At 39.0% G+C, this 15,575-nt stretch overlaps 1 protein-coding gene across 9 annotated transcripts in view; it reads right to left on the reverse strand.

Moving 5' to 3' along the window:
- The window catches only part of EPB41L3 (erythrocyte membrane protein band 4.1 like 3), a 529,614-nt gene that overhangs the window by 25,996 nt on the left and 488,043 nt on the right, over positions 1-15,575 (reverse strand). For 5 of the 9 annotated variants that reach the window (XM_030213128.1, XM_030213135.1, XM_030213119.1 and 2 more), the window contains 4 exons: positions 8,338-8,391; positions 6,306-6,341; positions 6,036-6,101; positions 5,370-5,570 (listed from right to left, as the gene is read on the reverse strand). In XM_030213128.1, the coding sequence (XP_030068988.1) occupies positions 5,370-5,570; positions 6,036-6,101; positions 6,306-6,341; positions 8,338-8,391 (357 nt within the window). The remainder of the gene's footprint in view (positions 1-5,369; positions 5,571-6,035; positions 6,102-6,305; positions 6,342-8,337; positions 8,392-15,575) is intronic. The other 4 variants (XM_030213154.1, XM_030213145.1, XM_030213187.1 and 1 more) reach the window with 3 other exon arrangements.

A 15,575-nucleotide genomic window follows, 5' to 3' on the forward strand; every position in this document is an offset into this window, starting at 1 on the left:
TGGTCTGCCACATTGACACTGCTGTTTACCCTACACATATGCAATCATCCAGACTTCACAGATCAGGGTTCTCCTCTCCCCGGAGGAGGAGCCTAGTGGTTAGTGCAGTGGACTTTGATCCTGGGGAACTGAGTTCGATTCCCACTGCAGCTCCTTGTGACTCTGGGCACGTCACTTAACCCTCCATTGCCCCTGGCACAAAATAAGAACCTGAATATATGTAAACCGCTTTGAATGTAGTTGCAAAAACTTCAGAAAGGCGGTATATCAAGTCCCATTTCCCTTCCCTTGATACATGGTACTGCATAGTCAAGTATACAATATTTATTTATTAATAAAATTTATATCCCGCCTAAACCTAAGCGGGTAGCAATATAATTCTTATGCAATACAAACAACAACAATACTCACTGTTTCCCAAGCAACCAGAAACTTTAAAAGTCTCGCCTCAAGATATTAGAAGGCCTGAAGTGAGTCTTCAGAAACTTCTTAAAATGTTCTGCATTAGTACAGTAATGTAGATAGCTAGGCAGGGCATTCCACAATCCAGGACTTGCAACCGAAAAGACTGCTACCCATGTACAAGCACAGTGCGTGCTTATCAATATCAGTTGCCGGTTATTTTGTTAAGTCAGACCTCTACCCCCTTGCAGATACAAAACAACTTGCTCACAGACCGAAAATACCATGCCATCTTGCCACACACAACCTCATGGAGAAAATACAATATCGTAAAACGAATCTTATATTGCACAGGCAGCCAGTGCAGACGCTTCAAAGCAGGAGTGACATGCTCACATTGCAAGAGCCCCATAACAACCCTCACTGCAGTATTCTGCACCATCTGCAGCGCTTTAATTTTCACAACTGGCATCGCCAGATACAAAGAATTACAATAATCTATCCTCGATAATCACCATACTATGCACGACAGTGCGAAAATCAGAAAAAGACAGCATTGGTTTCAGCTGAACAAACATAATTCAGCAAATGAGGTACCAATGACACGGGTAATCTGAAATTCCATATTAAGATATGCATCTAGAACCACCCCCCTTAATTTCATCTCATTCCTAATCTGCATTTCCACACTACACACTGTCACTGACTGAGGCCATTATCATCCCTCTTTCGTCCTACAATCATTATCTCAGTTGTATTCAAATTCAGAACCAATCCATTTGCCTCCATCCACTCTTGAATAGATATCATCACATATGTTGAAACTTGGCCTGTCAAATCAACACCCCACACTGCTATTGGTTGGCCTTTATCCAGGGTGGGGGTGGAGAACTGTGCTCAATAATATGTTCAGAAATTTATTTCAATCCAAACAGATGAAAATAAAACATCGCATAAAAATTTCACGGCTCTCACAGACTTCTCTGGATTTGGATTGCCCATTTGGCAAAAGACCGTAAAGGTAAAAAATATATATATATCCGACTAATATGTAAAAGGTAAGGGAACATATTTCAAGTTTTACAAGCAAATTAAGTGGTTATTCACGTGGATGTTAATATTCAGCAGCATGGTTGCTGTTTAAAGATAAGCAGATGACTGTTTCTCTTGAATGGGCAATGTGGCTGAAAATTCGCTTAAAGTAGGCCTGCTGAATGTGTGGTTTCTGAACTTAACAGCTACTGAAGTTATTTTAGAAGGCTTAGGTAGCAAATAGCACGTGATACAACACATTTAAGTGAAAAGCCACTACTTATACACATGCTCTTCGGACACACAGGGGTCCTTTTACCAAGCTGTGAGAAAAAGGGCCCTGCGGTTGCCATTTTTCCAGTGCACCAGGGCCCTTTTTATCTCAGCTGGTAAGAAAGCCCCCACAAAAAATGGCCATGCGGTAAGATTACTCTTAACTCGTGGCCATGAGACAGGGAATATTTACCACCACCCATTGAGGGTGGCGCCGGAGTAAAAATTCTAAAAATATTTTCTGGTTGCTGGAAATGGCACATGCTTGAGCCAGAACTACCACCAGTGGCTGCGTTGGGCCAGCGGTAGTTCTGAGTTGCCATGTGGCAAGCCTTTTGTAAAAGGGCCCCACAGTTTTTAAAGAGGCATGTTCTGGGTGTGGTTTGGGCAGGCCTGTAACATATCATAAAACCTAAATGTTGGCATTTGCACCTGCTCTGAGGGTTGTGTAAGTGCCAGCTAATAGCTTGTTTGGACCTAGAAATTCAGAAGTAACAGTGCTGGGGTGGGGGAGGCAATATTGCTTACCCCTCTGGCACTGAAAGCCATCTCAAAATTACAAAACAGAGAGTTTTGTAGCTTTGTTCCTTAACTGCCTCTTTCTGGATGCCCAGCTTAGTCCACCACTTACAAATGTGTAGTTTGCAAAACCGCTGGTTATACATGCTTTCTACCAGCACTTACATATTCAAAATCCCAAGTAATGCCATGGCCTTGGATACATTCCTTAGTAAAATGGATTTTCTTACCACCTGTGAGTTATTGAAGCTGTGTACATTCAGATACGGTAAGCATTCTTCTGTCCCTGGAGGGCTCACACCTAAGTTTGCACCTGAGGCAACAGAGAGTTAATTGACTTGCCCAAGATCACAAAGAGCGGCAGCAGGATTTGAACCGGGCTCCCTGTTTTTTTCCCCCTTCTGCTCTAACCTTTAGGCTACTCCTCCACTCCATGTACTTGGTGTCAGGTCTTTCTGGGTCACTCATCAGACCATCAGTGTATGCTATCCCCTACTTTCTCCCTGTAGGGATCTCTCATCTTCTCTGCTGCATCCTCAGACCTTTTTGCTCTCTCTCCACCATCCTCTATCTGCTTCCAAATGAGTAGCACCTCTCTCAGGCTACTTGACCTCAAGTACCTTCACACCTATATTTTTTTGAGGCTCGGTAACATCCAAAAATCCCCTCTTTACATTGCTATGGGCCTTGACCAACACCTAATCCCTAGTGACATCGTAGATCTGCCTCCTAGGCATCAGCTTGAAAGATAAAGACCCTTTCCACCTAAAATCTCTCTTCTACATGCTTTCTGAAACCCATCTAGCTCCTCCCCTGGCCTTCCAAACAGGGAATCCAGTTAGAAAATTCCTAGGCCGGGGTTCCCAAACCTGGTTCTGGAGGCACCCCAGTCAGTCAGGTTTTCTGGATACCTATAATAAATATTCAAGAGAAAGATTTGCATACACTACCTCCACTGCATGCAAATCTATCTCATGAATATTTATTGTGGCTATACTGAAAATCTGACTGGCTGGGGTGCCTTCACGACCAGGTTTGGGAACCAATGTCCTAGACTCTTGTAATGCTATATCGATGCATGGGCAAATGGAACCCTTGAATAATCAGCACCAAAATTATCTAATGCTTGTTAGGTCACACCCATATATAAAACCCCATTTTCCACTGACTCCCTGGATGTCAAAACCAGAATATTTATTTTAGAAATATATCTACTACTCTTTCACCACCATCCTTCTGTCTTAACTTCTGGATCATCTGCCTCATCCTATGGATCCTCCCCCCTCAATTCCCTTGTACTTGGCTTTGGAGCTTTGTTGGCTGCTTTCCTTAGCAAAAACAGTATCGAAACACAGCTTCTTTTACCCACTTCAGTCAGTACCTTCTACAGCTTCCTATAACAGCCAAGTATGTTTATTCCTCTGGAAATATTAAAATCATTCATACCAAGAATTATCTGTGAGGATCTCCAAGCCTGCCTGAAGACGTATAAATACTTTATTTAACACTTATATACCACCTTCCCCTGTATGGCTTCAAAGCACCTTACAACCAAAAATCAACACAGCATAATAAAATAACAACTAGCCATAATACTGAAAGAGCCACGCTTTACCAAAAATTTCAAAACTCTTATGCATCCTTCGACATTTTCAATTCCCCAGGTATCGAATTCCGCAACAAAAAGACCTATGTAAGATAGTGCCTTCCACTGTGTAGACATTAATTTAATACAACTCTGGACATACTATGAAAACTATTGCACAAAACTTAACTGGTGATTAGGAACATAATGTGCTATACATTTAGAAAAAAAACTTTAGCATCTTCTCAGAAAAAAATTTACACATCAACCAAGTGATCTTAAAACCTATGCGTTTCTCCACTGGGAGCCAATGGGGAGCCTTAAGTGCAGGTATTTAATATGTTAATTTCTATTAACTCCAATGTTAAATTACTGCACAGTAATTGGAGCCTCTAAATTCTGCTCTTCTGCCGCAGCTAACTCCTGTTCTACTCACATCGGGTCCTCAATGGAAAAAATTCTTCTCTAGGTGACTGCAGCAATTCAACCACACTAGATTCTATGGGGTCCTCAAATTCAATGTCATTTGTGAGGGTCCCTATCTTCTGTTGAATTTGACTGTCCTTCCCTGTTTTTCATGATATCATCCTTACAACAAAACAGCCTGAGAACTTATTTTAAGTTTGTCTTTATTTTTTGAAGACTAACCCTACTAGGGATGTTGGAAAATATCTGAGGAATTAGAGCTTAGGTCAGTTTTCACCAGACTCAGAAGTGCCTTAAAATCTCTAATTTTACCTCTGTTTTCTTGCTCTCTTTTGATCTTCAAAGAATGTCTCCATTCACATTTATTGTGCATTCCAGAATTTCCTCTACTGAAACTTAGAGAACTGTTAAGAATGATCCCCATGCACAAGAATTAACGTGTAATTAAACTCTGGAATTCGTTGCCAGAGAATGTGTTAGAGGCGGTTAGCTTAACGGAGTTTAAAAAAGGTTTGGACTGCTTCCCAAAGGAAAAGTCCATAGATCATTATTAAATGGACTAGGGGAAAATCCACTATTTCTGGGATGAGCAGTATAAAATGTTTTTCTACTTTTTTGGGATCTTGCCAGGTATTTGTGACCTGGATTGGCCACTGTTGGAAACAGGATGCTGGGCTTGATGGACATTTGGTCTTTCCCAGTATGGCAATACTTATGCAACCTGTGGCAATCTTAGCACATACAGCAACAGCTCTAGAACAAACTTCATTACGGTGAGCCCCATATTTCATATAGTGAATCCCAGTCCCAAAATGGAATTTGGCAAGGCCAGCCTCTGTTGAGGTTCTCTATATTGAGAGAATGCTATAGATAAGTGTACTCTGTCCATCGATCACTATTGAGAGCTTATGCACCAAATCAAACTGAAAACTGTTACATGCCTTGTCCTTGCTTCTCTTGGATTTTGGTTATATGGCATGCAATGCAGAAACCTACCATACCAATGCTGTTATCATACACTGTGCCAGTAGGCAAGGGTACAACTAAGCACCCTTATCAGTTAATTACATTAGTCCTGAGATACTAGGCCTAAAGGTGTTTGTAAATTTAGATGGAAGGAGAGAACACCTACAGAACTGACCTCCTCAGGCACAAGTGGTTCAATCATAGGGGCATCTTCCTGTCTTAAAGCCAGTCGAACTGGTGATGTAGAAAGCCTCTTCTCCCATTCATTAGTTACTGTGGAATCTGAGGCAGTTTCTAAGAACGTTCGTTTCAGCTCACTGATATTTGTCTGGTGCTTCATCAACTCTTCTTGATTTTTTTCTAACTCCTGGTGTTAAAACAAAGGCACAATTTTTAGAAATGTCCACCTACCGGCTGAAGTTAATTTTTAAAGGTGGTGTGCAATTAGGTTAGTAGGAAATAAGATGAGCAGTTCTTGAGGAAAGGGGGATTGCTGCACAACATTATCACAACACTAGTGAAAATCTGGCACTTTCAAGGGTAGCAGCACAAAGAAATCTGTTGTGCAAGGACATCCACATTGACTAGGATTATATGGTTAGAAACGATTACGCAAATACATTTATTAATAGATCTAAAATATATAATTTAAACTAGAAAAAAGCATTTATACCACATTTACAGATGGGTATTTAAAAAATGAGAACATTATATACTCAAATTTAATGGCAGGCAGGAATACACACACCATGCATTGGGGTACAGGCTCACAGGTTTACCACCAAGAAACCAATACACATGTGCATGCACTGGTATCTCTCCCAATACCAACCTCTAACATAAGATTACTATGTTTGACATATACATTTTCACCCTTTATTCGCTTAATCAGACTATTCTGAAAAAAGTGAAAAAGAAAAGGAAATGTAAAGGAGATGGCATCCCAAGGGGACAAAATATGGCTTTGTTTTGCTTTGCAAGGTTACTGGTTAAACCGTGCAAAGAGCAATGAGCACAGACACCAGCACTACAAACAGAAACAGGTTGCATGGCACACACACAACTTATATGTACGTGTGTGTATCTATAAATATATCTGTACCTGGGCTTTTATATCCGTTTCATCCTCTTGATCCGACTGGCAGCCGTAAGAAAAGTTTGAATACAAGTCACAACAAGCACAAATTTTAACAAATTGGTCAAAGACACCCTGTTCTTTTTTTTTTTTTTAACCCAACTTTATTTGCATCCATTAGATAAACGTTCAATATGTCTAATGTCATTATCATTCATAGGGAGGTAGTTATTAAGGTGTGGTGACTTGCCCAAACATTTAACAGGCGTTAATAATTAGGTCCCACTGCGTAAAATAAGGCCTACAATAAGAACATGCAGAAATGGCGTTAGCACATGCTAATGCAGTAGTGGCACCTTAGTAATTCTGGTCATCTGTCTGCAACACACAGGAGCTTAGAAAGGTTCAGGAAAATAACACAGTTTCTTTAGCTAAAGGCATCTATCTCAGCATTGTGTGAAACGCATGTACAGTTATAGCCAAGCTATAGCTCTGGTTAGGTTTCAATATATTCCGATTACAATCCTGCCTTATGAAATTAAAGAAACAATTCATTCCATAAACATCTATTTTCTATTTTTATGGCTTTCTCCAGGCTAAATACTGAAAATCAGGCTCAAAGACCCAAAATATGAAAACGAGGCCCAAGAACTGACATAACACACTGCATCAAAACAAACCTGCAAGCCATATCCTATCTCCAGAAACTTATATGCATTTCTTTTATTGGCCTTAAGTGGGTTCACACTGATTGTCCTTTTCAATTTCTATGTATTTGATTTCTACACCGGATTTAAAAGCTACAATTTTGTAAAGATGAGGTAAATAATGTTTTAACATAACGGCATGATCAGTGCAGCTAAATATAACATCAGATTACATATAGGTAAATATTTGTATAAAACAAATGTTACTGATAACATTGATTTTTCTGAAGGCATATGCATGGATATTGGGGATCATTCCCCTACACCATGATGTGTCGTATACTGTGAAAAGGTAGAGCTGAAGTTGCTGTCACCCTGTTCAGTAGAATACAACCATTTGTTCATTTCAAGTACGTACACTACTCACCATATACTGATGCCCTGTGAATAAAATGCTACATGATGCAAGTAATGTCAAGAAACGGGCATGACCATCAGGTCTTCCCGGGTGCAAAAAGTGTTTGAAAGATATTTAAATGCGATTTACTGGTTGAAACTTTTGACCCTGGAACTGTGATGCTGAAATACTGAAATAAAACGCTAGAAGACTGGATATGCGTGAAATATCTAAATAAGGAGGTTTGGGGAAACTGGGAAAAAAGTGTCAAGGCTTGACTAACTTTTTTAACTCTACTCACATTAAAAAAAGAAAGAAAACTGTTAAAACAGATTTCAACACATCGCACAGCTGCCTGTGAATTTACAATAAATCAGAAGGCAATTATTTTCAAATGTTTGCTATATCTGCAGGTTCAACTCTAAAGGACAACCCTAGCACATCAGGGGAAAATCTGAAAATTTAGCCAAATTTCATCCAGGTGGCTTTCAGCCCAGTGCAAGTTCAGATGTCAAATGGTTTCCAGAGCTTTACTGCTTTGCTAGTGTGTATTTTATGTTAAAATTATCTCATTTTCCACTTGTCTGTTCATTCAAAGGGAACGAAGCAAAATGACAAAGGATAGAAACCACTATTTACCTTCTGATCACACAGGAGAAATACAATCTACTAAAATTTGGAGCTTCAAAAGAAGAGACAGTGCTCATAAATTCCATCCAAAAACAGATGTAGGATGAACACATCTTAGGAGCATTTTATTTATCTGCTGGCTATGAAACATAAATGAGATGTCTTGTTTTACACCACAATGAAACAAATACCAAAATATAACACACTGCAAAATCAAAGCTCTGAATTAAAAACAAATACTGAAATTGTACCTTACTTATATTTTTCACACACACACACAACCATTTTCCCCTGGGGTAACGGAGATGCTTCACTACCATATGAAGACAATGCGGATCTACAGACTAGTGTCCTTGGCTAACCACATAGTGGCAACTGTACAAACCTCTGTGGCAGTTGTTTCCCCATCAGCAGCTGTGTCCGTCCGCTCACTGTCAGTCTAGTTTTGTTACACAAATACCCAGGTTCCAATAGGTAAGCAGGGACAAAAAAATATATCAATGTCAGCAGTTGCATAGATAATAGCTTGGAGTGGCTAAAGCTATATCCCTGCAATGAGGTTCATTTCACTCCACTACTCACAGGGACAGTAAGAAGCAAAAAGAAAGAGCACAAGGTTACACTTAAACAGGACAGACTCAGAGGAACACTTACGGCATTCACAGTGTTTATAACTGCAAAGGTGTATTAGCCAAAGTTAACATGGTCTAAAACTGATGTCAATCAGTTTTCACCTTCAGCAATCTAGGGATTATGTTTTTGTTTTGCTTTTTTTAAGTTGCAAAATTTACCAAAATGTACTTAACCTCTGTAGGAAAATATTCCATATATTTTACCTTGTTTGAGTTATTAGGCACTTTTTTGATTTAACATTTTAGAGGAGAAATATTTTTAGCAAAAAATAGTTAAAATAAAGAAGCTACTGGACAGTAGTCACCTGACTTTCAGCCTCTCATTTGCACATTCAATTTCCTTGTCCCGGTTTACAAACAATCAGGTTTGTCTGCATTACCAACAACTTCAGATAAACACAAAGCCAGTGTGTATCTCTAAAGGGATTACTAGTTGTTAGATCTACAGTAGAGTCTCGATTATCAGATGTAAACAGGACCGACAAGTTGTTTTTATAATTGAAGTCAGATAATACAGAAAAAGCGCAAGAGAGATAAGATAGAAGTATATTGAATGCATGTTATAGAGGAAGCAGAAAAAAAAAAGTAAAAAAAAAAAAAAAACTTAATGTGTCGAGCAGTCTTACTTAGCATTGCTGATTTTTAACCAAAAGTGATGCCGGGAAAAAAAAACGCATGCACATCTCGATGACAATGCTGTGATGTCACTGAGGTATGCTGCATAATCCAATATGTCTGATAAGCGAGACTCTACTGTGTTTCATAGGTGCGTAAGAGTGATACTAGAGTTTGTCTTTTCTCTATTATTGGTCTTAGAAGTTGGAACAAGTTGCCGTGTAGCTGAGAGTAGAAAAGGACCATTTCCACTTAAGGAACTTAACATCCTCTTCTTTATTTTTCAGAATGCTTTTGATTTATAATATATTATTACATGTTTAATTGCTTGTATAGTGTATGTTGGAAATTATACGCCACCTAGAATTGAAGATAGGCTGTAAAATATTTTAAATAAAATAAACGTCTACACATTAATTCACTGGCAGCAATTCATTTTCTTATACATGTATTTCATTTGCTATATGATGGCCTCTAATTTAAAAGCATATTATATCCTCTGGAATATAAATAGTGTAATTACCAGTATAAATCACGTCATATAACTCGCACTCCATCAAGCTTAAGTTACTACAGCCTGACCCATTCCTTTGGTATTGCGCTATAGGCAAACTCTGGAAAATGTATTCGTATAAAAAAAAATTCACTTTTCAATCTAATATGTTAAAAATAACGTAAAACTTGACGTTAAGCCTACATTAGTCTTTATTTTTGCTTCAATAATATTTTCTTACTCAAACCCTCTTCCCAATGAACAATACTATGTAGTATCAACCAGACAGGTAGTCGTAAAATGACAATGGGGACCATGTCTTTCCTAGAGTAGGATATCTCCCTTAGCCAGCACCAGCAACACACTGGAAAATCAGCCTCTTAGGACCTGCAGCATGAATGCAAAAACAAGCTGTACAGGAAAGAGTTCCCTTGACTTGGCTCTGCTTTTTTTTTGTTGTTGTAACAAACACATAATGGCATTCAAATTGCTACCCACCACAATAGAAAATTCAGGAAAACATTTAGCAAATAAATGGAACTTAAATAAATATCGTTGAGCTGATGGTAGCGGAGGACAGACAAATGTTTCCAAAGAAAGAATCCTAGAACCACTCAACTGTGCTGCAGCTGGCAGTTACATATTGCTAGGGTCCATAGGGAACACTTTTTACAAGAATCTTTAAAATTAAAAGCCTTGATTTCTTCATATTTTACCATTATGCTTTTTTTTAACTCTACGCTTACATGGTGCCTTGGTCCACACATAAATGCAAAAATATGCAGAGCTTTAAATCTAGAGGGAAAGGCAATGTTTCTGAAGTTTAGATTTTGCCAGGGAGAAACTATAATGGATTGGTTGCATGGTCTAAAAAGGTTATGTCAGACAAGACATCCCCCAAGAGACAAGAGCCGGAAGCATGACTAGTTAAAAGTCATGAACTAACCCCTACTGTGCTCCAAAAGATTACATGTGCAGCTGCTGGCACTAATTGGTAGGCTATGGGATTTTGAACAGACAGACAGCTATTTATGGTGAATTTCTGACACTGTGTCCGTTATGGCTTCCAACAAGAACAGCCATGTGTTGTATAAGCTAACGTAATGCAGACATGCCTGACTGTAAAACATATTAATGCACATGCATTATATAAAGGAGAACAAGAAGTACACCCTGGATTAGGCACAAAATCTGTGTAAAGTCCCAGGTACTGCAATCAGAACGGTTTCAGAAGATAAATTTAAAACAGGATGGCTTGCTTTCCAAATAGCTTTCTTTTAACTTGTTTTTTTTGACACTGATTTAATACTAACAGAGGGAACAGTTTTGTTCAAGCTCCTTTATTGATAAATCTTAAAACCTGTATAAGTATGTGCAACGTTGAGCACCACCAATACTCTGATGGCATGCTCGTGTATTTAACGGAACAAATTATGGGTTGCCTGGGGGGAAAGTTTTGAGATCAAAGCAGGTTTACAAATGGTTCCAACAACTGATATTCCCAAACAGATCAGAACATGAGCAGAAGGTAAATGACTATCAGCCAAGTGGCTGCTCCTCTTATTGCTATTTCAGCTTTTATTTGGCACATTTGGTCTGTTGTGATTTTACCAAGACCATTAAAATCCAGATTTTCATCATGAACTGTGTTTCATTCTAAATTATAAGTCTAGCGGGCCTGAAACACTGGGTACTGGGTTCTAAGAATCAACCATTAAGAGTTCTATATATTTCTATGTTCAGTTTACAGGGAGGTTAAGAGTGTTACAGGACATTTTTTTTTAATTATTCAATATAAGGAGATCTTGGGGGAAAATAATGTTTCATGCTCTCAAAGGAATCACTGTTTGAACAATTTGCCAATGTTAAATATAGAAATAATAGCACATGACAACACTGGTGGTCCCCCTGTAGACCTAGAGGTTTACTGAAGCTTTAGGTTTTGAGGCCAACAATCCTCTTCACCAGATGCATCTGATAAAGTGGCCTCATCTCCTCAAAGTTTAGGCCTCCATAAGTCTATATAGGTTTTTGTGGTGCCATCAGCCTAAGTCATATACTAAATGACAACCTCCTATGTATGGGAGTTCTGTAAAAAATTCCCTTCCCCAATGTGTTGCTCGATTTCTTGGAATATACCGTATTGGTCTTTATCACCATCCTTCTACCACCTCTATATTCTCAGTAATCTTTCACCAGGCTACTTCTCCTCTACTTCATCCTTTTTTAGATCACCTTAAAAAACTTAACGTGCACTAAATAGATTAAACCACATCAACATTTATTTTTTTTAATTAAAATGAACATGTGGAACTAAAAAAAATGTGTGAGACCTGAGGGAAAAGTCTGAAAACCCATGCATAATCCTCAAAACTACTGTAAAGCTGTTTACAGCCCCCACAAAACTGTTACTATACCATAATTATTCACTGAAGGGGCAGTGAAATCTTTTTTTCTCAACACAGACACAACATAGTAAAGTAATAGCTGCCAATAGATCTTTTGGCCCAACCAGTCTGCCCAGATGTCTTGCCCCCTTCTCAAGTCACCTCTCTACACACATTTTAGCTCAACAGAGTGCAGGCTTACTTTTTATGAAGTATCAGTTTGCACTCACACTATCGACCAGCGCAGTATGTTGCTAGTGGGAATACTGTGGACTACCAAGGAAACTAGGAGAAAACCAAATTCTCACAAGAATATCAACGTGTACAATTTAACTACCAGCTATTTTAACAAAGATCAGTTATGCATAAGTATTTTAAACCACAGTTTACTAAATAATGAGTTTTCTGTAAAGTTCAAATTATTATTATGGAAAAACAAACTTTACTAAATTACACTTTGTAGCAATCAACAGGTCTTGTGGTGTGATTAGAATCAGAACTGGTTATTGGTACACAGGGTTGTGCCTAACCCTCGAGTTGAAGCTGCACTTCCCAATGACAAGAACTCTGAATTGCTAGCAAACAAGACAGAATGAGTCTCTGAAAGTAGGACCACTACTGCAGCATTCTGACACCATTTAAGATTGAAAACGCCGAACACACACAAAAAAAGCGGTGTGTTCTATGCCGAGGTACACACCTCTTCATCTGAACTGTCACTCAGGTCATTGTCAAGTGAGGCACTCAAGGAGGCCGCCTTGGGCTCTAGGTAGCAGAGGCACATAGCCAGAGGGAAGGAGAGCGTGAGGGCGTATGGCACTGAGAAAGAGGCAGAGAGCAGAAAGAAGAAAATGAAAAGGAAACAAGGGACAAGCGATGGGGAGCGGATGGGGAGGTAATGTTGCAAGCTGTCAGGCAGTAGGTGAGCTTCTGAAAGGTTGGGGAACGAAAGGTAGCCATCTTCATCCAACACCGAAGGAAATGAATCTGGAAGATGCAAGGAGAAGGAAAACAATGTCCCGCCTATTCCAGGTGTTTGCTTATAAACAGAAGACATCTCTTGTTCATCAGAGCAACCCAGCTCTCTTCTGGCAGAGTCCAAATTGGGCTCACTATGCTTCTGATACGTGTCTTTTGTTGGCAAATGATCTATTGGTTTTTGATCTTTCTCCTTGCACCTTCTACGTAATTCAGTGGAAGATGCAATGGAACTTGAAACACAGGATGGCAGGGTGTGAAATGGATCTGGACCAAGTAAAGATGGCTGATAAAAAGAGAGAACAGCAAAATACAAGATTAGAGGAACAAAAAGAAAACTGTTAGTTATTTCTTTTCTAATTGAATTGCAAACAATACCACCAAAACTTTTCAAGTGCTCAAAAAAAAAAATCAAATCCAGGCTCCCACAATTCCATCCGATATTATCAACTGTGATTTCAACTTACCTCTCCAGCAAAATACACTCCCCACTAACTACTTAACAGTTGTTTCCAAATTCTACATGTGAAAACTCAAAAATCTTTCCCTACAAAACCAAATATTATTTCCATGTACCAGACGTCTTGTACTGAGACTTGGTTAATTTTCACTAAGCTGTGTAACACCAGCATGTGTGTCTACTATTGTGCCACATAAGCACTAAGGACCATTTCAAGGAGGATCATTTTTGAACTACACAAATGCTAAGTGCTTTTTTGCTTCTCTTTTGATTGATTAAATATACTTCAGATAGTATAGAGATGTGAGAGATTTAAAATTGTTGAAGTTACCATAGAATTTTTAGAGCACATCTTTTATTTAGGATGTGTTGGAGGTTTAGAGGAATAAGTGATAGGATCAACACATACAGTTCTGAGATTTCTGACTATTAAAGTATATTTGATGGGATGCAATTGGAAGAAGGGTGTTCTTTACAACAAATGTTTTTCCCTTTATTAGTGGAAGTATAGACACCCTTGAGAAGATCTACGATTGAGAAATTTGTCCACCCTTAGAGACTTCACGCATTAGTGTGAGTCTCGTTTTGGGTGAATTTGTAACTCTGAGAACTTCTCTAGTTTATTAAAGTATTATTTTAGCGTTATCATCCAGAACTGTATTTGGTTTATCTTCTCACTTACTGGGGTCCTCATTTAATATTCTCTGGTATTAGAGTAGAGATATAAGCATTAGTGACTTTCAAAAATAAATCACTTGGGCAGTTTCCCAAGTGTATATTGCACTTGTTATTTTGAGCATGGATTAGAAAATTCAACTATAAATGCACAGTTCACTCTACCAACTTAAATAAATTCACAAGACCACTTATTTGCAAATGAAAGTATACATGGTATGAAATACATGCTTTTTACTTCCTTTGTAAGTGAAGGGATAGTTTCAACAAACAAAACAAAACTGACAAAAGGAACCCCCCCCCCCCCCCCAGATCTGTCCACGGAATTCGGTAATTTTCTTTCAAAATTTCTCTCTAGAACAACATTCAGTGGGGGTACAGTCAGTAAAGACCACTACTCACTTGGCAAGTACATTAAATGATGACTTAGTTTATGGTTATTTAACATGCGCGAAGAACCAGGAACATATGTGCATACTAAAAAGTAATGTGTGATTCATACAATCAAGGAAATGATGGAGGCACAAAAGATATCAGCAGGAGGGCCCTGAATTCCCTAACAGCAAAACCTTCCAGGGTTCAGAAACAGCATGTATAGGGTATAAGGGAACTTGGTAGAACCTGAGCCTTGATAGCAGGGGATTGGGGTGGTAGAACAAAAGATATGTGGGTCTGATATTTATGGACTGGGGGAAGGGAGAGTGTTTAGGGTCCAGGAAGGTGTTTTTTTTTAAATTAGTATTATGGATTTGGGGGAGGGCGGTTTGGGGCCATGATTCTTTTAAGAAAGTAGATCAGATGGTTGATGGGAGAGCCTTTGTTGCTACAAGGGTGAATGGGTGTTGGCTAACCCCAGCAGGGGCTTCTTTTGTTAGGAAGTAGTTGCAAGGATCCTCTGTATTACTGGTCATTGTACTTATGGACAGCACAGTATACCCATACTGATAGGCCCATGTTTCTTTTGCTGTGAGCACGCTGTGCATATCATTAACTTGGAGTTCATTTAAAAAAAGGAGTAGAAGATCAAACAAATGACGATCCATCGTGGGGATGAGGTCTCCAAATCTTTATTAAAGGCACCAGTGCAATAGGACCAGACACTGGTCGGGTTTTGGTGGGCACAGCCACCTGCCTCAAGGGTCACAAATAAAGCTTGTCTTGGATTCTAGAGCACAAGTTAAAGGGGACGGGCATAGTCAAGGAAAATGTCCAGTTCTTTAATCAAACTTGCATTTTTGTCATCCAAGACAAGCTTTATTTGTGACCCCTTAGCCAGGTGGCTATGCCGGGTGCCATTGCACTGATGCTTTTAATTAAGATTTAGAGACCTCATCCCCATGGCTGATTGTCTACTCCTTTTCTCGACTGGGGTTACGTATTTAG

This window comes from Microcaecilia unicolor, chromosome 1 (genome assembly GCF_901765095.1).
Source record: "Microcaecilia unicolor chromosome 1, aMicUni1.1, whole genome shotgun sequence".
Lineage (NCBI taxonomy): Eukaryota > Metazoa > Chordata > Amphibia > Gymnophiona > Siphonopidae > Microcaecilia > Microcaecilia unicolor.